Source organism: Triticum aestivum, chromosome 1B (genome assembly GCF_018294505.1).
Source record: "Triticum aestivum cultivar Chinese Spring chromosome 1B, IWGSC CS RefSeq v2.1, whole genome shotgun sequence".
Taxonomy (NCBI): Eukaryota; Viridiplantae; Streptophyta; class Magnoliopsida; order Poales; family Poaceae; genus Triticum; species Triticum aestivum.
In genome coordinates, this window is record NC_057795.1 from 454,075,331 (window position 1) to 454,100,355 (window position 25,025).

The 25,025-nt window shown below is 47.4% G+C and overlaps 1 protein-coding gene across 1 annotated transcript; it reads left to right on the forward strand.

Annotated features, from left to right (window-relative positions):
• Positions 1-12,640: 12,640 nt before the first annotated feature.
• LOC123130962 (putative NAD kinase 3) lies at positions 12,641-20,224 on the forward strand. The gene is made up of 11 exons (XM_044550749.1): positions 12,641-12,857; positions 14,067-14,232; positions 14,340-14,468; positions 14,989-15,167; positions 15,625-15,738; positions 15,880-15,974; positions 16,148-16,254; positions 16,960-17,033; positions 18,037-18,115; positions 18,506-18,813; positions 19,502-20,224. The coding sequence occupies exons 1-11, from the start codon at positions 12,831-12,833 to the stop codon at positions 19,802-19,804; spliced, it is 1,581 nt and encodes a 526-aa protein (XP_044406684.1). The 5' UTR covers positions 12,641-12,830; the 3' UTR covers positions 19,805-20,224.
• The last annotated feature ends 4,801 nt before the right edge of the window (positions 20,225-25,025 follow it).

The window sequence follows — 25,025 nt, forward strand, 5'->3', positions numbered from 1 at the left end:
CATTGCCCCTTTACCGACTGATGAAGAAGGCAGACAAGTTCGAGTGGACTCCAGAAGCTGATGCAGCGTTTGCCGAGTTAAAAACTCTGCTCTCCACCCAGCCGGTGCTTGCTGCTCCAATCAGCAAAGAGCCTCTGTTGCTTTATATTGCAGCCACAGGACAAGTCGTCAGTACAGTACTTACGGTCAAGCGGGAAGAAGAAGGGAAAGCCTTCAAAGTTCAGCGCCCAGTGTATTATCTCTCTGAAGTTTTGACCCCATCGAAGCAAAGATATCCTCATTATCAGAAGCTTGTGTATGGGATCTACATGACCATGAAGAAGGTTGCTCATTATTTCTCTGATCATGACATTACAATCGTCAGCGACGCACCATTGTCAGAGATTCTGCACAACAGAGATGCAACTGATCGAGTGGCTAAATGGGCGATTGAACTCCTTCCCCTTGATGTCAAATTCGAGGCAAAGAAAGCCATTAAGTCCCAGGCTATAGCAGATTTCCTTGCCGAGTGGATTGAGCAACAGCAGCCGACTCAAGTTCACTCGGAGCATTGGACCATGTTCTTTGATGGATCTAAGATGTTAAATGGTTCTGGTGCTGGGGTTGTTTTGGTTTCCCCCCGAGGAAATAAACTCAGATATGTGCTCCAAATCCACTTTGATTCCTCCAACAATGAAGCAGAATATGAAGCACTCTTGTATGGGTTGCGCATGGCCATTTCACTCGGCATCCATCGCCTTATGGTCTATGGCGACTCAGATTTGGTGGTCAATCAGGTGATGAAGGAATGGGACGTTAGAAGCCCAGCCATGACTGGATACTGCAATGCAGTGAGGAAGCTCGAAAAGAAGTTCGAAGGGCTAGAGCTCCACCACATACCCCGACTGAAAAATCAAGCAGCTGATGATTTGGCGAAGATAGGATCCAAGAGAGAAGCCATCCCCAGTGATGTGTTCTTGGAACATATCCACACTCCGTCAGTCGTAGAAGATCCTTTTACCGACAAAGCTCCACAACCTAAGAGTGTTACGGATCCGACTGAGGTTGAAGTCCCAGCAGTGGTCGACCTGATCATGGAAGTTTTAGTGATCACTCCCGATTGGATAGTACCATATATCGCGTATATCTTGAGGAAAGAACTCCCAGAGGACGAAGAAGAGGCTCGATAGATCGTCCGCCGATCTAAGGCCTTTACCGTGATAAGGGGACAACTGTACAGAGAAAGCGCGACTGGAGTTGGTCAGAAATGCATAACACCGGAGGAAGGTCGAATAATCCTTGATGACATCCACTCGGGGACTTGTGGCCATCATGCGTCCTCTCGGACCATCGTGGCCAAAGCATACCGAGCCGGATTTTATTGGCCAATAGCGAATGAAATGGCGAAGGAGATAGTCGACAAGTGCGAGGGATGTCAATTTTACTCCAATATGTCACACAAGCCCGCGTCGGCTTTGAAGACTATACCACTCGTCTGGCCCTTTGCAGTATGGGGTTTGGATATGGTCGGTCCTTTGAGAACAGGCAGAAGCGGTTTTACCCATGTGCTGGTAGCAGTTGACAAGTTCACCAAGTGGATCGAAGCTAAACCCATCAAGAACCTCGATGCCGATACTGCTGTCAGCTTCATCAGAGAATTGATATTCAGATATGGAGTCCCGCACAGCATCATCACTGACAACGGGTCAAACTTCGATTCTGAAGAGTTCAGAGCTTTCTGCACGTCTCAAGGCACACGAGTCGACTATGCTTCAGTCGCTCATCCACAGTCAAATGGACAGGCAGAACGAGCCAACGGTTTGATTCTCAAAGGGTTGAAACCCCATTTGATGCGTGATCTTAAGCATGCGGCTGGTGCATGGGTCGACGAACTTCCCTCGGTGCTTTGGGGGTTAAGGACCACGCCCAACTGGTCGACTAGAAGAACTCCATTCTTCTTGGTCTATGGAGCTGAAGCAGTCTTGCCGAGTGACCTTCTCCACAATGCTCCCCGGGTCGAGCTCTACACTGAAGCTGAAGCAGAACAAGCGCGGCAGGATGCAGTCGACCTTTTAGAGGAAGAAAGGGAGATGGCTCTGATCAGATCGACCATTTACCAACAAGACTTGTGTCGCTTCCACGCCAAAAACATGAAGAGTCGAGCCTTCCAGGAAGGAGATTTAGTTCTCCGAGTGGATCAGCAGAAACCACACAAGCTTGCTCCTTCTTGGGAAGGTCCCTTCATCGTCACCAAGGTTCTCCACAATGGAGCATACCGTCTTTACAATGTCGAGCATCAGATCAACGAGCCCCGAGCTTGGAACGCGGAGCTTCTCCGCCCCTTTTACACTTAAGTATTCACTCGGATGAGTTGTAATAAAAGTACTTCTGTAGTTTATTTATCAAAGACAAGAGCTTTATAATTTTCCCAGTAATCATTATTTCTTTTGTCCACACAAAACAATCCCCCAGTGGGTGGCTTGGCTGCGAATCCGATTCGCCCAAGTCTGTAAAAAAATCCTACCGAGTGGTAAGCCAGCCTTCCACTCGGAGGCTTAGCTGCAGTCTAAGTACTCGCCTAAGATAAACAAAATCCTATCGAGTGGTAAGCCAGCCTTCCACTCGGAGGCTTAGCTACAGTCCAAGTACTCGCCTAAGATAAACAAAATCCTACCGAGTGGTAAGCCAGCCTTCCACTCGGAGGCTTAGCTGCAGCACTGCACTCGCCTAAGTACAAATACAATGTGCGCTTTGCAAGGAGGACGAGGTGTAGGTCGACTGCTACCCTCTCCTTCCGAGCTACGCCACAAATACAACATGCGCTTTGCAAGGAGGACGAGGTGCAGGTCGACTGCTACCCTCTCCTTCCGAGCTACGCCACAAATACAATGTGCGCTTTGCAAGGAGGACGAGGTGCAAGTCGACTGCTACCCTCTCCTTCCGAGCTACGCCACAAATACAACATGCGCTCCGCAAGGAGGTCGAGGTGCAGGTCGACTGCTACCCTCTCCTTCCGAGCTACGTCACCAATACAAAATCCTACCGAGTGGAGAGCAGACCTCCCACTCGGGGGCTTAGCTGCAGCTCAGTGCTCGCCTAAGTTCTTGAAAATCCTACCGAGTGGAGAGCAGACCTCCCACTCGGGGGCTTAGCTGTAGCTCAGTGCTCGCCTAAGTTCTTGAAAATCCTACCGAGTGGAGAGCAAACCTCCCACTCGGGGGCTTAGCTACAGCCTAGTGCTCGCCTAAGTATCTAAAAATCCTACCGAGTGGAGAGCAAACCTCCCACTCGGGGGCTTAGCTGCAGCCCAGTGCTCGCCTAAGTATCTGAAATCCTACCGAGTGGAGAGCAGACCTCCCACTCAGGGGCTTAGCTGCAGCCTAGTGCTCGCCTAAGTATCTGAAATCCTACCGAGTGGAGAGCAGACCTCCCACTCGGGGGCTTAGCTGCAGCCCAGTGCCCGCCTAAGTTTTTGAAAATCCTACCGAGTGGAGAGCAGACCTCCCACTCGGAGGCTTAGCTGCAGCCCAGTGCTCGCCTAAGTTTTTGAAAATCCTACCGAGTCGAGAGCAAACCTCTCACTCGAAAGCTTAGCCGCAGCCCAGTGCTCGTCTAATTATATTGGGGAACAAGTCGATTGCAATGAGCGCTTCGCTTTAACCTGCAAAAGACATCTCAAACCAAATGCAAACATATTCAACATTGAATCCAAGTTCGGATAACACCTAACAGAACCGAAAGTGCTTAGGCGCTAAGCCTGTTAAGGTTTGTCGGTTACAAAACTCACTCGGCATACCGAGGCAAATTTAAAGTATCAAGCTCAGAAGTTTTTTACCCCTCTTGTGGAGGGCTGGAAGGCGCAACAAACTCGCCCAGGTCAATTCCATCTGCAATTCGAGTGGCGGTGGCGATGAAGGTCTCCATGAAGGATCGGAAATCGTGCTTCTTGGTGTTAGCCACCCTAAGGGCCACCAGCTTGTCCTCTCGCGCATCCTTGCAATGAACGCGGACCAGAGATAGAGCAACATCCGCACCACACCTGGCCGAAGACTTCTTCCACTCCTGCACTCGACTTGGGACCTCGTTCAGTCGAGTCATCAGAGACTCGAGGTTGTTCTGGAGCGTTTCTCTTGGCCAGAGTGTTGTATCGATGCAATAAGTTGCGACCTTCAGCCTTGCGAGATAGTCGACGACAGCAGCAACACGAGATTCAAGCCGGAGCACATTCATGGCGACTTTGTCTCCCATGGGAGAGTTGACGGGGTCCAGGTTTACTTCCAGTCGACCAGTCTCCTCTTCAAAGTTCTGGCAAAATTCTGCAAGCACAACCACCGAGTCAAGACAACAGTCGGAGGTTACAGTTAAAATACTTGTTTGATACAAAAGATTACCTTCAAGCATGAGGAACAACTTCTTGGCGAGTCCACCCAGATAAGCCTCCAGATCGTTCTTCTTTCTCATCAACTCACTGGCCTTGTCATTCAGGGTGGTCTTGTCACTTTTCATTCGACTGACCTCCTGGTTGGCAGCATCAAGAGCAGCTTTCAGATTGGTGTTTTCTTCTTCAAGCTTGGTCACTGAAGCCAGCTTCACATCTGCAAGCTTGGTCTTCTCTAAAGCAGTTTTTTGCATCTCAGCCAAGTCAAGGTCTTGCTTCTTCAGGGCATCCCTCACTTTGTCTGCAAAGTTATAGTGAGATTAAGATTCGGAAACGAGTGAGAGGCAAAGGCAGTCGTCGAAGGCCTCACCGAACATACCTTTAGCTTCCTCCTTCGCCTTCGTCAAGTTCTCTTGGGCCAGTTTTAGATCAAGCTCAAGCTGAATGTGTTTGTTCTCCAACTCAGTGTAACGAGCCGCAAGGTCACAGGATTTCTACGAAGAACCAATCGACAGATGTCAAAGACAATTCACTTCCGAGTGACTAAGGAAAAATCATAGCGTTTCTAGGACTACGGCCGAATACAAACATTCGACCATAGTCTCGAGGACTACACCCGGTGGGTGCACTCAGCGTGCCCCCACTAGTTTCATCAGTTAGTGTCGACCAGTTGACCAACAAAAAAAGGGAGATGTTCTTCAGACTATAGTCGACTGCCAGCAGTCGACCACAGTCTCGGGGACTACACCCAGTGGGTGCACTCAGCGTGCCCCCACCGGTCTATGAAACTATTCGACCTAGTCGAGTAAGGAAAAAACATAAGACATAAAGCCTATGGTCGACTGCGAGCAGTCGACCATAGCCTTGGGGACTACACCCAGTGGGTGCACTCAGCGTGCCCCCACTAATCCGGAATTTCAATCGACACGCCCAGTGGGTGTAGGACAAACTCTAAGAATTTCAGAAAGAAGAGTTTTCAGATATCATATCCTAACAGAATAGGCAGTGACTGACTGGCCTGAACATTACTCTGAAGAGCCGAACTGGCGTCATAGGCTGCCTGGCTGGCTTCTCGTATTGCCTTCACTTGCTCCATCATGACCCCCGCTTGGCGTATTGCTTATTTAGCAGCACTAGCTTGGTCTTATGGAACGTGGTAGGTTGAGAAAAGCGAGGGTTGAGCAGCAGTCGACGATGAAGGACAAGCACTCGTCAACGGCACCGCAAAGGTTACGGTAGGCCGAGTGACATTGTCTCCCTCCACGACCAACGTCTCGGGTGCTGGCACGTCCTGAGTCGCCTTGCCAGCAGACGCTTTCTTGCTCCTTCTCTGCCTTGGTGGTTCCTCGTCGTCGTTGTTGGGAAGATTGATAACGACGTTAGATGAAGCTGCAGAAAAAGAATCAAAATTAGAGACAAGAAGCCAATCGACTGAAGATGGAACTACAAGAGTCATACCAGGTTTCGAAATAACAGCATCCTCCATCTCCTGATCTCCAGCTCTGGCCGAGGTATTAGAAGTAGCAGCACTGCAGTTTCAGAAGACAGTCGATTAGCTCATGAGTCGACCAAGAATAAGTTCATGAGGAGCAGACAAATTCAAGCTACACCATTACCCAGAGATAGTGGGGATCACCATCTTCATCTTCGGCAAGACCTTCGCTGACTTCGACGGCGCCACCCAAGATTGCTTCGGAGCTTTCTCAGTCGGCGCCGGAGAAGTAGTCCGAGGGCGCTTGGACGACTACGTGACGGGTGCGACCCCCTTACCGCGCTCGACCGCGGGATCATGGACAAGCTTCGAGCGTCTTTCCGAGCGAGGAGGTACAACTTCCTCCTCCTCCTCCTCTTCTTCCTCCTCACCAGAGTCATCACCCTCATCATCGTCGTCAGCATCCGAATCCCACTCCTCCGGGCTTTCGCCCCCACTTCCTTCCTCCTCCTCAGTCGGTGTTTGCGCTCCATTGGGCATCGAGTATAACTCTGTGGTGGCCTGTCAGGCAACAAAGCAAAACAAAGATCACTCGACCAATTCGCAGCGAAGCAGAGTGAATAAAGCAAGATCGCAATTGGAAATAAGTGGCCATACCGTGTCCGGTGTGTAGGTACAGTCGAGTGGTGGGATCCTCCTAGCCCCTCGAGGGTTGTCCTTATTCCCCGTGATTGCGGCCACCCACCTCTCCAGTGTGGCGTCGTCGACCGCTTCTGGATGGACCCGAGTGGTGTCTTCGGTACCACAATACAGCCACATCGGATGACCTCGGTACTGAAGTGGTTGGATGCGCCGCCTAAGGAAGACCTCCAGAAGATCCATACCCGTCACTCCATCCCTAACGAGTTGGACTACGCGCTCCATCAGCATTTTTACCTGAGCTTTCTCCTCAGGAAGCACTTTCAGAGAAGAGGGTTTGTCCACTCGGTCCATGGAAAACGGAGGGAGACCAGTCGACTGCCCCGGCGTCGGCTCGTCTTGGCAGTAAAACCAAGTCGACTGCCACCCTCTGACCGACTCAGGAAGGGTCATGGCCGGGAAAGTACTCTTATTCCTCATCTGAATCCCAAGACCCCCACACATCTGGATAACCTTAGTTCTCTCGTCACCCGGACTCGCCTTCTTTAGTGTCTGTGAGCGACAGGTGAATATGTGCTTAAAGAGACCCCAATGAGGTCGACAACCTAGGAAGTTCTCGCACATGGAAATGAAAGCAGCGAGATGGGCGATAGAATTGGGAGTGAAATGGTGGAGTTGCGCCCCAAAGAAGTTCAAGAACCCTCGGAAGAAAACACTCGGCGACAGAGAGAATCCACGATCGATATGAGTGGCTAGGAGGACGCACTCACCCTCCTGCGGCTGCGGTTGACACTCGGACCCCGGAAGCCTTGCTGACCCATGGGGGATCAGACCCTCGTTGGCTAGGTCATTGAGATCCGTCTCAGTGATGGTCGAGCGGATCCAATCCCCTTGGACCCAACCATTGTCGCCGGCGAAGCGCGCGAGGAGTGGATAAGCAGAGGCGAGAGCAGGCGCAGCGGGCGGAGGCAAAGAGGGCGGAGAGAAGAATGGGAAGGCACTGTTCAAAAAACCCTCGCCCGGCGCTTTATATAAGGACACTTCCGAGTGGCTGACGAGTAGGCCCGGGCGGTCCTGTCACATCCCGAAACAGTCGCGCATGCACGATACGTGGCGAAAAAGGCGGCGTGGAAATCGAGGCGTCCGCGCCTTATCCCATCCGAGTACCGCGGTCCGCCCCGTTTCGCGTGCTTCCCAAAATTCGGATCCCACAAAATCCGCCAACGGCAGATCAATCTGTCAGACGATATCTTTCCTACGATGCGTCGCTCGGAAGTTCACTAAAGTTCAAAAGTTCACTCGACAGAAGAAAGGAATGGATCAAGGCGACTGAAAGAAAAGTTGATGACAACGCCAAAAAAAAAATCGCTGATCCAGGATACGACATAATCAAAGCACGGGAGATAGGTCGGAGAAAATCATCAACTCCTCCCTCCCTCGAACCTCGATCCATTCGGGGGCTAATGATGAGGTTATGTACCCAGGGTAGGATCATGGACCTGTCTAGGATACCATACCCAAGGACACCCTTAGAAGAAGCTACCTTCCAGTCGGCCAAGAGGGACTTCACTCGACGAACCCAAAGACACTCGACCATGAAGATAGTCACTCGACCATGAAGCTAACCACTCAACGGCCAGGAGACCTAAAGTCACTCAGCAAGCAACGGTCTGTCATTAAGTAGCTTTAATAGTCTTCATAACACTTTATGAGGGCGTTACCAGTAACCCCCTGTCTTAATGTACTTTAAACCCTGCATAACTGAGGGCCGGAGGGGTCTGGCGAACTCTATATAAGCCAACCCCCTCCTCAGTGTAGGGGTTCGCACCCCTGTAACTCATATACACATAAACCAGTCGACCGCCTCCGGGCTCCGAGACGTAGGGCTATTACTTCCTCAGAGAAGGGCCTGAACTCGTTAAACACTCGTGTGTACAACTACTCCATAGCTAGGATCTTGCCTCTCCATACCTACCCCCCATTCTACTACCAGACATAGAACCACGACAGTGTCAGCGCTGCAACTCGCGGTGTTGACTTCTGCACCACCAAGTGAGGATGCTCGGGTGGACGCACTCTAGGCTCCACCACCGCCAGCGACGGTTGGCACCGATCCAGGCACCGGGGCAGGCGCGGCTCATGTTCCCCACGGGTCCGATGACCATGGCAGTTTCAACATCTCACGATGGTCGTCGAGGGCGCCGTTCCAGACGCCCCCACTACTCCCAACAAACGGTCAGTGTGATACTCCTCCCTCTCCCAGTGCACTCTCTCCTTTCGTGCATGCGAGCCAACTCCTCACCGGGCTCGGGCAAGCGCATCCATCGATTTCCTTTCCGCAATTTTTGGGGGAGAACCCCAACTTGTGGAATACAATCTATGAGCAGTATTTCACCATGTTTGGGATAGCACAATCATTCTGGGTACCCATGGCTGCTTTGAATTTTTCTGGTCTGGCGTCAATTTGGCTTCCATCGATCCAAAAACACCTCTCTGAATTTGACTGGAATTCTTTCACTGCGCACTTGTGCACGCATTTCGGCCGAGATCACCATCAGATGCTAATCCGACAGTTTTACACTGTCCGACAAACTACTTCGGTTGTTGATTACATTGTGAAGTTTGAATTGATTATCAATCACTTGAGTTCCTATTCTGACACTATGCATCTGTTTTATTTCCTCACTCGATTCGTGGAGGGGCTGAGGAAGGACATCCGGGCGGTGGTCCTGGTCCAGTGCCCACCGGACCTGGACACGGCTTGCACTCTCGCCTTAGTGCAAGAGGAAGTGGCCGATGGCGTGTTCGGTGCCTTACCGCGGCCACCCGAATCGACTCTAAGGCCAAGCCTGGCGCTCCCACTTCCTCCACCTCCACCGTGCCTCGCTCCTCCGTCAGGGGCCACTGATCGTCGGGGGACGTAGGCGGCGCACGCTGACACATCCAAGGTGAAGGCGCTGCGAGATTACCCTCGGGCCCGCGACCTCTGCTTCAAATGCCGAGAACGCTGGGGGCACGACCACACCTGCCCGACTACACATCATCGAGGAGATGCTGGAGCTCTTCGGCGTCGACGGCAACCAAGAGGACATCAGGGTTCCCGTTCCGCCATGTGACATGGCCATGGCCATCTCACGCTCCGCGCGGTAGTGTCTCGGCCAAGGCATTCCAACTTCTCGCCACTATGCAAGGGCAAGAGGTGTTGTTACTCGTCGACAGTGGCAATTCTACATCCTTCATCGACCAGAAGCTAGCACAACAGTTGAACGGCGCCACTCCTCTCGTGTGGCTGATGGGGGTGAGCTGGCATGCACTGCATCCATTCCAGCCTACCAATGGTCCTCTCAAGGCCACGATTTCGTCACCGACATGAAGATACTTCCTCTAGGCACATACGACACCATCCTCGGCATGGATTGGTTGGAACAACACAGTCCCATGACAGTCGATTGGAAGGCGAAGTACATTCAGTTTCCCACTCCTATGGGGCGAGCTCTCCTGTTCGGTCATGAAGCCAATTCCACCACTTGCCATGTGATCAACGGAGTCCAACTTCAGAATCTGCATCGCCAAGGCTCTCTGTTACATGTCATCATTCTGTACCAGCTTGAGGAAGGGCCAGCAGGCAACCCAACAGAACCACATGAGCTGCAACAACTCCTGGCTGAATTCGATGATGTATTCGGTGAACCTTCAGGCCTTCCACCGCGCCGCGCCTGTGACCATACCATACCCCTGGTCCCCGGCGCGCAACCTGTCAATATCCGGCCTTATCGGCACAAGCCTGACCACAAGACAGAGATTGAGCGTCAAGTGGTAGAATTTCTCTGGTCGGGTGTGATCCAACGCAGCCAGAGTAACTTCTCTTCGCCTGCTATTCTAGTCAAGAAGATGGATGGGACTTGGCGGTTATGCATCGACTACCGCCACCTCAATGCCATGACCCGTATCAGCAAGTTTCCTGTACCAGTGATAGAAGAGTTGCTCGATGAACACCATGGAGCTAGGTGGTTCTCAAAGCTCGATCTCCGAGCTGGCTACCATCAGATACGGCTGGCTGAGGGCGAGGAGTTCAAGACGGCATTTCAAACACACTCGGGGCATTATGAGTTCAAGGTTTTATCTTTTGGATTGGCGAGCGGGCCAGCCACGTTCATCTGTCACCGAAACTCTGCACCCACTCCTCCGAGTGTCCTCTTGTTCTTCGACAACATCTTGGTATTTAGCAAGACCTGGGAAGAACATGTTGACCATCTCAAGCAAGTCCTCAAGCTGTTGCGAAAAAATCATTGGAAGGTCAAGCGCTCCAAATGCGAATTCCGCCAGCAGCAACTGTCCTATCTGGGTCACGTCATCAGCGGCGACGGGGTAGCCATGGAGCCCAGAAAAATACGTGTCGTGCAAGCTTGGAACACACCCAAGGATGCCAAGGAAGTTCGCCAGTTCCTCGGCCTTGCAGGATACTACTGTCGCTTCGTCCGCGGGTTTGGAGTGATAGCTAGACCTCTATTCAACTTACTCAAGAAGGGGGTGCCGTTCATCTGGACAGATAACACAGCGCAGGCGTTTGAACCGCTCAAACAACAACTGATCACAACCCCGGTACTCGCGCTCCCCGACTTCAACAAGACTTTTACAGTGGAAACGGACGCGTGCGACAAAGGGATTGGCGCGGTTCTGCAGATGGATTTCGTTGAAGTCCTGCCTCAATCCGGGAAATTCAACTTCCTCTGGGTTATAGTGGACAAGCGCGCCAAGTTTGCGCATTTTCTTCCGTTAACACACCCGTACACGGCAGCGAAAGTGGCCCTTCTCTATATGAACAACGTGTATAGAATCCACGGATTCCCTGCGGCCATTGTGTCTGATCGTGACCCGGTCTTCACTAGCCATTTTTGGAGGGAGCTATTCAAGTACGCGGGTACAGAGCTGCGGTTGAGTACGACCAACAATCCACAAACCGACGGACAGACTGAAAGAGTGAATCAGTGCGTGGAGACCTACCTCAGATGCTTTGTGCACGCCTGTCTGACACGATGGAGTCACTGGATACCGCTTGCCCAGTTCTGGTACAACTCCTCTCACCATTCCAGCATTGGGATGTCGTCGTTCAAAGCAATGTTTGGACACGAACCACGGCACTGGGGGATCACTCCTACTTCTGAGTCCACAGTCTCAGCACTCCACTCTTGGCTGGATGAGCGTGTCGTGGTGCAGGACCTGCTTCAACAGCATCTCAACAGGGCACAACAGCACATGAAGGCCCAGGCAGACAAGCGGCGATCGCCTCGTACCTTTGAGGTGGGCAACTCGGTCTAAAGCTCCAACCAGACATTCAAACCTCCGTCGCCCGGCGAGCCAACCATAAACTGGCGTTCAAGTACTATGGACCATACCAAGTCATCGCCAAGATCAATGATGCTGCATACAAGCTGGAACTCCCTCCACACTCGCAAGTTCATCCGATCTTTCACGTGTCCCAGCTGCGCCACTGCCTTCAACCGGGTACGCCGTCCAACCCAACTCTTCCGCATGTTACTGGTGCACCTGTCGTGCCAGTTGCAGTCCTTTAGCAACGTTGGCGCAAAAGAAACGGCGCCATGATCAAGCAAGTTCGCGTTCGCTGGTCCGACGAATCAGCCTTCGGTGACACTTGGGAGGATAAAGATGTGCTACAAGCTCGATTCCCGGCAGCAGAGGCTTGGGGGCAAGCCTCGTCGCAAGGAGGAGGGGATGTCAGCGTCCCTAGCTCCAGCCAGGCACCTGACAAGGAGGACCCGACCGGCAACGACCGGTCGCTGCCCAACGGCCCACCAGGGAGAAGAAGCCCAGCTCACTCGTCACCGGCCCACAATGAACGAAGTGAGCCCAACAGCCGCCTGGTACTTATACCACCCCGACCGAAGACCCGAGCATCCAATGGATCACTGAATCGGCGGCGGCACGAACCCTAATTTATCTTCCTCCCCTGTTCCTTTCCCAATTCGTGTACTCTGCTCATAATCGCTACAGTACTACCGAGCAATATACCACTACTCTTACAATGAAGCACGCCTGCGGTGCTCGTGTAACAGGAGGCGGAAGTAGGAGGCCCGTGCACGCTGTGTACCTACCAGTTCGCGGTGTAGTAGGTAGTCACTGCCGTCGGTGCCGTGGGTCGAAGGGCCCACCAGAATCGTGCCTCGCACAGACTCCAGGGTCCCACTGAAGCTCCGGCCCCACCCGTCAGCCCGTCGCCCTTTCCAGCCGTCACAGCTCACAGCGCCCGGGCCTCGCACAAGCCATTAATAACCGAACACGGAGGGCAGGCGGAAACTCCACAGCTCATCTCCCCACCTGAACGGCCCTATCGGCGAAGAGGGGAACGGCGCGGCGGGAAGCTGCTGGATCGCGCGCGCAGCCATGTCCGCCGACGAGGCCGCACTGAAGGTACACACATGCCTCGGGAGGCTTCCTCTGAATTTACACTTCTCTTAGAGGGTAGGTTTCTGCCGTCGGATCACCCGGAATTTAGGCAATTTTCGAGGGGCGAACCTGGGCGGAGGGTTCAGTTGCTTGGGATCCTTATGGCTAATGTGGGCGATTCGTGCGCTCCTGACGCCAATGGTGCTCGGGATTTTGGTTTGCGCCTTTTGGGGCCACGGTGGAAGGCCGCCCGAAGGGGGCTGGGCGCGGCTGAATTTCGGTGTGTATTTCTGTTTGATTTGGGCATTGCAGAGTATTTAGTTCAGGAGTGCCCATGAAATGCCCCTATTATGCGATGCCGTGTTGCTGATCCTGTAGTCTTAGACTCCCCTGAAGAGGATGATTAAGCATCAACTGTGTGACTCAGTTCAGCTCATCCCCATTATTTTAGTATTATTAGGTTGCCCTATTCCATGTGCATCATGTCCAAAAACATTGACTGATCACAGTAGGTATATAAATACTCTATTCTTGTAGAGTTGCAATACGGTTTCTAATCTTAACTTCTAGTGGCCATCTCTTTGAGATCATATATCTTGCCTCAGTTCTTGTCGATCAACTTGCACTTGTTTCCCCAAGTGTTCCACCTTTGTGATATTTGAACATATTATATCATTAACTTCTGTCTTCTTTTTTCTGTGGGTTGACAAAAGCACATATAATACTCATCTTTGACACGTGGGAGAAGAATATGCGGTGCTGTCCTGTTGAGCATTGACTTGTTTGTCACATAGTGACTGATGCACATTTTGAGACCAAAATAGTACTGAAAACCTTGGATGCTATATGTTGTGTAGAGCGGATACAGTTTGGTGCCTTACCAGCTTCACAACTACTGCTAGATGCACGGCTAAACATGCCCTCTCAGTTTGCTTAAAATCTTCTGAATTTTCTATAATATCTGACTATACTAGGATTTTCACGAACCATGCCTGACTATATGATGCAAACTAAGACTTTAAAGTCATTGAAACAACCCGTGATTTCATTTTGTTTAGTCTATCGCTGCTGTTAATACATGTCATACTGTAGAGTTTATAAAATGTCTACCAGCAGTACTTCGCCTGTACTATATCTGTTCCTTTGAGTGGTCCGCTTGATGCTGGAAAGCTTGTTAACTCTGTTACCCTTGTCAGATTTCATGTTATCTTAATGAGGTTTATTCTATTACAGACCTGTCATGAGAGAATAAACCTTAGTGTAGCTGCCTCACATCAAGCTGAGAATGGGTCCGTCACCACAGTTAGTTCCAAGGAATCAGAGGAGGCGACCTATGCATTTCTTCCTCCTATCGAGTCAACTGACGCGCACCTTCATGAGTTTGCAGAGGCCATGAGAAGTAATAATACAAATACTTGACATCATCTGAAGTCTGTCACTCTACTGTCTAAAACTTATGTGTGTCTGCACACATGTGTTTAATGTACATACACCTTGCAATTGAAGCTGTTGGAAAAGCACTGCGACAAGTTGCGGAAGGGAAAGCTGCTGCTCAAGCAGAGGCGGCTGAGTGGAAGCGCAAGTATGAATCGGAGAAGGCAGCCAAGGCACACACGCATCACAGTGTAATTAAAGGTACACAATTGGATTTTTGAGTTTTACTAGTTCATGGTAGCTATCACATAATACTGCAAAACATCTTTTTGTCGTATTTCGATACATGATACATTATTATTTTTAATAATGATATATTATTAGATCAGCCTCCATTGTCTTAGCAATTCAAACCAGTCAACGAAAGAAGGATCCATTGTACTGAAGTTGTACCTTCCGTGCGCAGAATATTAATGAACTTTCTAAAAAATATCATGTAAACATAGTTTAATTATTCTAAAAAAGCATGTAAAAAAAGCTAATACACTGTTTTAGCAGAAATACTCAGCGTCCTAGTGGAAATATTTGCATGTTGGCCTGGGCCCAGGCCCTGGCTGGCACCCCCCTGTCTCCGCCACTGCACATCAGTATCGAAACTACGCAAATAACTGATTCCAGATACATAAGGAATGTAGTCCAACAAGTTAACAAACTGACTACTTTATCTTATCACGCACCTGATTTTGTCAAGAAAATTCATACTAAACTGTAACATGTGCAGGCTGCAGCAACTGTGTCAAGGACAAGCTAGAGCATTTGGCTAGTAAGCTGACACTGGAGACTGCCTCGGTTGATGAAACAGGCTGTTGCGGAAACCATGGGATCTGCTCACGTCAAATTCTCCAGGACCAGTGTCCTGGACCTAACCGTAAATCAGATGACAGGATTGTTGGAAGAAAGGTATCCTTTGGGCTTTGGGCAAGCATATACCCTCACATACGTCTGTTTGCAGCTGTTGGTTTACATGAACATACTAATGTGTTTTCTTCGTAATGTGGTTTGATGCTAAAATCAACTCATATCCATCTGTTCGTCATCTGATGCTGCCGGGCTGCCTCTAAATACTTGTTGTCACCCAGATTAACAAAAGGAAGGCAATAAAAAATTATATTTGAAAAGAACTTTTTGCACATTAAATATGCACTATTTTTTATTTATTTCTGATTTTCTATATCTATTAGTGAAGAATCTCCTTGAAAAGCACAAGCAGTTGTCTATGACATTTTGCTTGTGATACGCAAATAACAGGAATGCATTTCATGTTTTGTCGCAGTTGGAAGAAATAGTCTTTTTTCCAGTCAATTCGACTTGTCCTTTTTTTTTTCTTTCTAAAAGCACCTTTTTCTTATATTTGCAGGTACCATTTAGACTTTCATGGGGTAGCAATGGGGATAAGAACGGTCAGCACAAGCATGATTTTGTGTCCTTCGAAAAAGGGGATATTACAACAGCAGAACGCAGCAATAAACAGGTAGCTCTTTTATGCTCAGTTTGATCCATTTTGAACAGCATATCTTATTTGTTTCACTCTTCTGCAATGATTGTTTGAGAATTCGAAATAATCTCATTGCTGCTATATCTTTTTTCATGTCAACAAATACTGTCCTTGCAGATTTTTCTGAAATGGGATTCCCCTCCACAAACAGTTCTTTTTGTGACTAAACCTAATTCCAACTCCGTGCATGCTCTCTGTTCCGAAATGGTCAGGTATGTTTCTTTGCTGCCTATCCCGAGAGAATTTTACTAATATCAATTATCTGGTACTCTACGCAACACTATGTTTTTGCTGGAACTTATTATCTCCTGCTTAATGTCTTGTCGAACTGTATCTCCAAATATATTTGCCCACATGTCCTAAGTGTTCTGTGTATTTCTTGCAGATGGCTTAAAGAACATAACAACATAAACATCTTTGTAGAGCCACGAGTTAGCAAGGAACTACTTATTGAAGATTCTTACTTCAACTTTATTCAGACATGGGATAATGGTAAGAGATCTTGATTGTATATTTCATTTCTCCCCGTTGCTTCTGACTGTACTTTTGGAATATAGGGATATTTGTTGTAATTTTAATGTCTGGATGTATTTTATTTTTAAAATATCTATAACCTGATATGTGAATAGTTGTTATGGCTGTTGATTAGAAGAATGAAAAATGCTATGCTGTTATTTAGCAATTACATAAAGGACTTATGCACCTCAGAGTTACAGAGGATGCAAGTGGATGTTCAAGTAATATTCTGAATTTCTGCTCCATCCATGGTTTCTTGTGGGAGTACTCCTGTACAATCTCATTGTCGAACACTCAAGCACCTAAATTCCTCTCATGATTTTAACAAGTGACAGTGATATGGGGTTCTAGTTACCTCGAGCAGTTATTCTTTACCATCAGTACACAAATTTGCTGATGTTGTTTTTGTGTGAGATAACCCGTTTCCTCTACCAAGACTACCAAGAACGAACTGCTCTCAAGTCTCAATAGTTGTTATATTTGCTATAATTGTTACTAGCTTCCTGTTAATGCTCGAGGGTCATCTTTTATTAAGCATTTCCTTCTCCATTGATGAATTATATTCAGTAAACTTCTTTTGTGTTTTCTTATAGATGATTTTAAGCTATCACTGATTGTACTACTTTTAGTCACATATAACCTTTTCCATATAGTGCTCAACTAATCAGAAATATCTGATAGATCAGGAAATGAAGACATTACACACGAAGGTTGACCTCATTGTAACTCTCGGTGGTGATGGAACTGTTCTGTGGGTATGCAGCACAATTATTGTGACAGTTTATTGAATATGGATGTTGTGTGGTTAGTTTGACAGAGCACAACATTTTGTTTAGTTCAGCCTTTAATGAAATATACTAGCAGTCTTATAACACAACATTTTGTGTTATTAGGGTGCCTAGTTCCTTTGTGCATAGGAATTTACTATGCAAGTGTCAGCTCGCAATAAGGACATCCAAATGATTAGAATAGGTCAAACAGTTTTTTTTCCAGGTTCTGTTAATGTAAAAAAAAATCAATTACATATACCTTGAAAGGAAACTGAGTAACTATCAGATGTACATAAAAAATACAAGCTATGTGGATGGAAGAGACTTGTAGATAGATGATTGTATAAGTTCACTATATAAGAGCAACTTAGAGGAAAATATTAATGCTATTAAGCATGGCTAGACCGCTAGAGTGCAAGATGTTGAAGTGTGCTTAGTTAACAGCACATTGGAGAGTGGTTCGTCCACTCTTCTACTGTCAATGCAAGATGTGGCGGCTGATTGATTTGTGGCTACAATAAACCCTTTTCAGGGATTATCGATAGTGAGCCAGGTCTAGTTCTATGAGCAATAGCACCGAGTTCTTCAATACATTTCTAATCACATGGATACTTCTCTAACCTAGCTATTTTCTCGAACTCATATTGTATTAGAAAAAGAATGACGAGCCCAAAGTACAAATTACCAACTGTGGGATGACCAAACCGAAAACAGACAAAGCCAAAACCAAAACTAAGAGAAGACCTACTCTACACGACAGAAGTAAGAGATACCTACTCTAACCTACTCCAATCTAGCAGCTGCTACGGTTGGTAGTATAAGCTGAACAATGTCCATTGAATTACTCAATAACCTAAATGCTGGCTGTGTTATGTTGAAACAAATTCTGTCCTAGTTTGTTGTTCTCCATAATTTTCAGTATTTATGGCTTGTTTTTCTAATCTGTTTAAGCTAGGGAGCTCTTTAACATGACCATATCTGTAAACAGGCCGCATCATTGTTCAAAGGGCCAGTTCCCCCAGTGGTTGCATTCTCTCTTGGATCATTGGGCTTCATGATTCCCTTCCGTATCCTTAATCATCAGTGTTATCTTTGTTATGAGTGCTTGCTAACCATGTTGCTAAATTGCACTGCTGTTTATTTTTGTTCTTACATCGTTAAAAATTGGATATTGCACTTCTGCCTTTTCAACTCTGCATAGCAGATCCATGGCATGTTTGATTCCATCTGCAACTGTCCATAGCAGATTGCAATGTTTGATCTCAGAGATTTAACGTCCATACTTCACTATATGTGTCACAATCTCATACAATCTCTATACCAGGGATGCTTACATATTTTGCAGACTAACAGTGAATCTTAAACTATATTAGTAATACAACTTTTTTTTACTCGGTGGAGCTTTATGTCTGTGCTCAACCCACCATCTATATAGTTTGTCCTTAACTTAAGGTTAGCAAGCGAACAGTATCGTGAATGCTTGGGCAATGTGCTGAAAAGACCATTCACCATCACACTGAGGAGCCGTCTGCAGTGTCATGTAATTCGTGATGCAGCTAAAGATGAAGTTGAGACCGGGGAACCGATTCTAGTGCTTAATGAAGTTACAATTGACCGAGGAATGTCATCTTACCTTACCTACTTAGAATGCTATTGTGATAGTTCTTTTGTTACATGCGTACAAGGAGATGGGCTAATAATATCTACAACATCTGGAAGCACAGCCTATTCACTGGCAGCTGGAGGATCAATGGTACATCCACAGGTATACCTTTAACTCTACATATACTCCCCAGATTCTATTTAGCATTAGCATTATGTTTTAAATCACTGGAAAGGTTGTTATCTGCCTTGTTCTGTATTAAATAATATAATGCGTATTAGGTTTTATTAAGACAAGACTTTGACCAGGAATTACTTGTTAATTGTTATTTATATGACATGGAATTGGTATCACTAGATTCGTTTATAAAATACCCACTGATGATTATGTTTTTATATCATATAAACCATTTATTAGTGGAGTAATTCTTGGTCAAAGCCTTGCGTTAATGAATACTAATAGGCCTTATATCATGATGCCGGGAAAGTATATATTTTCAAACTAGTTGAGGTGTATCTCAGTTTTTAAAAGGCCTAAAAACCTTGTCCTGGTTATTCTAGTTCAGTTTTTAAGGGGTCACTGTTTCTACTAGATGCATTTTATATTGAGTAATGTTGCCTGAGCAGCTCTTCAAATCGTCACAAAGCCCATTGTACATGTAAAATTAATTAAGAGGAATCAACAACCAACAATTCGACTAGAATGTATTAGCAATTAGACAATTTTGATGGTTCTATTTTCGTCACTCCCTGGTTTGTAATCATTTCATATTTCATTCCCTTGAGTTACTGCTTCTCATTTAAGTTGTCTGTATTACAAGTTTGATGCTACGATTTGCCTGTGCATGCAGGTCCCAGGGATCCTTTTCACACCAATCTGCCCCCATTCATTGTCATTCCGGCCTCTGATACTGCCGGAATACGTCACTCTGCGCGTGCAAGTACCGTTCAACAGCAGAGGGCAAGCCTGGGCGTCCTTTGACGGCAAGGGCAGAATTCAGCTAGGGCCAGGCGACGCCCTCATCTGCAGCGTCTCTCCATGGCCCTTGCCCACGGCATGCCTGGTGGACTCGACAACGGACTTCCTGCGGAGCATCCACGAGGGCCTCCACTGGAACCTCAGGAAGAGCCAGGCACTGGACGGCCCTGCCTGACCGATGAAGTTTGCGTGTCACTGGAACTCGAGATGGCTGACGAGTCGTTAGATGTGATATTTCAGAGCATCTCCTCACAGCCCAGCGAAAATGGAGTGGATATGTATCTATATATATGTGCTCCCGTGTTGGTCCGGTTCTTTATGAATCCTTGAATATTCTTCTACTATATATGCTGCGCATAAAAGGGTTTATCAATATGTTTAGGTTTAGGTTTGTGGAATTCGAACATGGTCGGTCTGTCGCCATGTGAATATCTATAGCTTTGTGGAGTAGAGGTGATGTAATTATGTAAGAGTTGCAGCTGAAACTCTGATGTGAATAATGGGTGGATTTCTTGCCTGCAGCTTGCCTAAGAAGAGAGGCACACTAATAAGCTTTGCTTGCGTGTGCCGATTCCTAATCATAACCAGTTGATCAGAAACAGTATTTGTTGTTGGTGCCATACTTCCGTGGGACCTGATTATATTGCTGGTTTTCTTGTCCCGCGGTTCGTTCTCCTTTTCTTTCTTTTATTAATGGAAATCTTCAGGTGGGGAACCTCTTCCCCGATGACCATTCATTTTATTTTATTTTTGAGAAAGAAAACCACGTAACGGCATTGCAGATAGCATCCACCACCCGAAATACTCCTACAAGCCAGTCGGCGTTCCCCATGCAAAGCAAAGCTACGTCCCCGGCAGCTGCCAAACGAGTCTGTAGTGCCTAGTGCACCACGGGTCGGTACCAAAGTGCATCATCCGTCGAGTCGTTCTCTTGAAAGCTCAGTAAGAAACGCTTCGCTACGAACTCCAACAAAAATTCGGGCACGGAAATGGCCAGAGCCTCTCAAATCTCTGGATGCAAACCGATAAACATGAAAAATCAATCGACCTGTCAGTCGGACTCACGGTCTCGCTCTCGCCCGGCCGCTCATGATGTGTTTGGTTGTCCGCGTTAGACCCAACCAGGCCAAATTGAGTCAAGAATAATGTGTTTGGTTGCATATGGGGTGGGTCAGATCGTCTCGGCACGAATCTTAAAGCAGCCCAGAGCCTTAGCTCGCCGGAAACCATCGAATCGGCAGTTTCCAGCGAGCCAGGTTCAGTGCGGCGCAAGCTCGCACGCGAGGAAGCAACCCAAAAGCGAGTGTGGATGGCGGGAGATGGAAATCGGGCGCGGCGCCAAATCTAGCCTCCCCCCCCCCCCCCATTTACTCGGTCACCACTGCCTCTCAAACATCCACTTGCACTAGCCAACATCGACACTATCCGGCAGTAGGAGCTGGTGCTCCGCTTCCTGTTGCCCACCGTCGGGTCGTCCTTGACTCAGCCATGCCCTCCCCCTCGTCGTCCTCGTCTCCGATGTCGGTAAGCAACACCCCTCCCCCCTATGTTAGGTCAGTTCTTAGGATCAATTTTTCCATTGCTTAACGTACCCTCGATGTCGACTAGGTTATGGACGCACGGATGAGGCCGGTAGTTCAGGCAGCAATACTGATAGTTGTGATTTAGGCATAGCTCATGTTCATGCACATGAGAGTTGTTTGTCGTGGTGAGAGACTTGTCGTCGGTTATGCTCCAATGCTTATGCGGGAGCAGGAGAGGATCGCTAATATGAACTACAACTACAATTGCAACAACATAGAGGCCCTATGGATGCTTCGAATGAAAAGAGCACCATTTGCTAGACTTGTCTAGACCTTCAGGAGCAGGGGGGCTGCTACAAGATAGCATCCACACCAGTGTGGAAGAGTAAGCGGCCATGTTCCTCCATGTTGCTGGCCATAAGTAGAGATTTGGGGTTATACACAACACATTCAGGAGATCAATGGAGATCATCTCAAGGTACTTCAAGCAAGTGCTCTATGATGTTGGGGAGCTCAGAGGAGAGATGATCAAGTCACCAACCAGCCGGACTCCTACCAAGATTTGCACTAGTCCAAGATGGTATCATACTTCAAGGTGAGCACTGGCAATATGTGCTTCATGGCTTGATATGCTTGTATTGCTTAAGGTGAGCACTAATACAATCTTCGTTTACCATTTCATGATTGCATTGGGGCAATAGATGGTACTCATGTCACTGCCAAAGTGTCGAGGTCACAATCTGTAGCATACAGGGGGGAAGCACTACATAAGTCAGAATGTGTTTGCTGCTGTTGACTTTGATATGAAGTTCACCTATGTGTTGGCTGGCTGGGAAGGGTCAACACATGATGCTAACATCTCAGTGACAACATGAGTTGTTCTGATGGCATCAACATCCCCGATGGCAAGTTCTACCTAGAAGATGCTGACTATGCATGCCGGCCAATATTCTTCCACCTTTCAGGAAAACCAGGTACCATCTTAACGGGTTCGCTGGTAGGAACTATCCTAGGACTCCACATGTGTTGTTCAATTTTAGACACTCCAGCCTTGGAGTTACTGCTGAGAGGGCCTTGATACGTCCATTTTGCATCATGTTTTTATATTGATATTTATTGCATTATGGGTTGTTATTACACATTGTAGCACAATACTTATGTCTTTTCTCTCTTATTTTACAAGGTTTACATGAAGAGGGAGAATGTCGGCAGCTGAAATTCTGGGCTGGAAAAGGAGCAAATATTAGAGACCCATTCTGCACAACTCCAAAAGTCCTGAAACTTCAGGGAGAGTCATTTTGGAATTAATAAAAAATATTGGGCGAAGAAAGCACCAGAGGGGGCCACCTGCCATCCACAAGGGTGGAGGGCGCGCCCTACCCCCCTGGGCACACCCCTGCCTTGTGGGCCACCTAGCAGGCCCCCGATGCCCATCTTCCGCTATATGGTGTGTTTTGACCTAGAAAAATAAGAAGGAAGCTTTCGGGATGAAGCGCCGCCGTCTCGAGGAGGAACCTGGGCAGAACCAATCTAGGGCTCCAGCGGAGATGTTCTGCCGGGGAAACTTCCCTCCGGGAGGGGGAAATCGAAGCCATCGTCATCACCAACGATCCTCTCATCGAGAGGGGGTCAATCTCCATCAACAGCTTCACCAGCACCATCTCCTCTCAAACCCTACTTCATCTCTTGTATCCGATCTTCGTCTCAAAACCTCAGATTGGTACCTGTGGGTTGCTAGTAGTGTTGATTACTCCTTGTAGTTGATGCTAGTTAGTTTATTCGATGGAAGATCATATGTTTAGATCCTTAATGATAATTAATACTCCTCTGATTATGAACATGAATATGCTTTGTGAGTAGTTATGTTTGTTCCTGTGGACATTGGAGAAGTCTTGTTATAAGTAATCATGTGAATTTGGTATTCGTTCGATATTTTGATGAGTTGTATGTTGTCTCTCCTCTAGTGGTGTTATGTGAACGTCGACTACATGACACTTCACCATGATTGGGCCTAGGGGAAGGCATTGGGAAGTAATAAGTAGATGATGGGTTGCTAGAGTGACAGAAGCTTAAACCCTAGTTTATGTGTTGCTTCACTCCTTCTACTCCTAGTGATGAGTATCTTGATGCAGAGGATAGTTATGAGGATGATGATCTTGATGATCCTATGATTGCTAAACTTAATAAGTTCATGTGCTCCCTCAAAGGAAAGAAGCTCACTATGTTTCGTATGCTTATGGAGATGGTGAGTAAGCACACCATCACCATTAAGGAACTCGAAACCCTCGTCACCGAGGAAAAGGAAAAATGTGAAATCCTTGAGCGGAAAGTCCGATATGAGGAAGCACGAAATAATGAACTATGCTTAAAAATTGGTGCGAATATTGATGTTCACACTAATGATCTTGCCTCCTTGAAAAAGGCTATTGACACTTGCGAAGAGTTAATGAATGATAAAAGTAATCTTGTGAAGTCTCATGCTTCTCTATCTAAGGATTGTGAGCTTCTATCTGTGTCTCTCAAGACTAAGGAAGGAGAGCTCACCGTTCTTACAAAGAGTTTTGAGACGCTCAAACTTACTTATCTTGAAACTCTAGCCAAGGCTTACTCTTCTCCTATTATCAATGTTGATGCTTGTACTACTAACTCTAGTAGTGATCTAGCATCTATTCTTGAGGAAAATCATTTTCTCAAGGCTCAAATCAAGAAAGGTCTCATGACATGTGCTCAAGGGCAAAATAATCTTGATGAGATATTGAGCCAACATAATGAGGTGTTTGCCAAAGAGGGACTTGGGTTTGACCCAAGCACAAGCAAGAAGAAGACGTCCTCTCAAAAGTGCACAACCCCTCTAAAAGAAACATTTGTAAGAGAAGGGCACAAGGAGAAAGGTAAGGTTGTGAGTGGGAAGGCCACAAGGGGCATGCCCACTCTCAGCAAGCCTAAAGAGTTCATGCCTCCCTCCTATGTACTTCGTAAGATTAAGGATGGAGAAGTTTTTGCAAAATTTGTTGGTCCTCGAAATACATTCCGGTTCTATGCTATTTGGGTCCCTAAGACCCTTGTGGCTAACTTGAGAGGTCCCATTGCAAAAATGGGTGCCTCTAACCAAGTCTTAATTGTGTGTAGGTTGACTTCTCCGGTGGAGTGAAATGGGTGATTGATAGTGGATGTACAAATCATATGATCGGAGATAGCAAATTGCTCTACGATTTCATGGAAGCTATTCAACCATTCATGAGCATTATGTTTGGTGGAGGTTCAAAAGGACAGGTACTCGGGTTGGGTAAGGTGGCTATCACAAATGACATGTCTCTTGCAAATGCCATGCTTGTCCAATCCCTTAAATATCATTTGCTTTCTGTTCGCCAATTGGCTTCTGTTGGTTATGATACACTCTTTGGACTAACGGATGTGAAAGTCTTTAAGAGAGATACTCTTGAAGTTGCCTTTGTTGGAGAGTTGGATGGCAACCTTTACACGGTTGATTTCTCGAAAGAGAGCACATTCCATGCAACTTGTCTAATGGCCAAGGCCGACAAGGGGTGGCTATGGCATCGCCGACTAGCCTATGTCGGCATGAGAAACCTTCAAGATCTCTTAAAAGGGGATCACATCCTTGGATTAACCAATGTCTCTTTTGAGAAAGACCGTGTGTGTAGTGCATGCATAGCCGGGAAGCAACATCAATCAAAGCACCCACCCAAGAACATTGTGTCTACTTCAAGGCCCCTGGAGCTCCTTCATGTGGATCTTTTTGGGCCTCCTTCATGGGATAGTCTTGGTGGGAAAAAGTATGGTCTTGTCATTGTTGATGATTACTCAAGATACACATGGGTGTTTTTCCTCAAGTCCAAGGACGAGACGAAGATC

Excerpts from the sequence above, each read along its gene's own strand:
- LOC123130962 (XM_044550749.1), top strand. The coding sequence starts at position 12,831 with ATGTCCGCCGACGAGGCCGCACTGAAG. Across the intron at positions 15,975-16,147 it reads CTCTGTTCCGAAATGGTCAG|ATGGCTTAAAGAACATAACA; the intron begins GTATGTTTCTTT and ends TATTTCTTGCAG. Across the intron at positions 17,034-18,036 it reads GTGATGGAACTGTTCTGTGG|GCCGCATCATTGTTCAAAGG; the intron begins GTATGCAGCACA and ends ATCTGTAAACAG.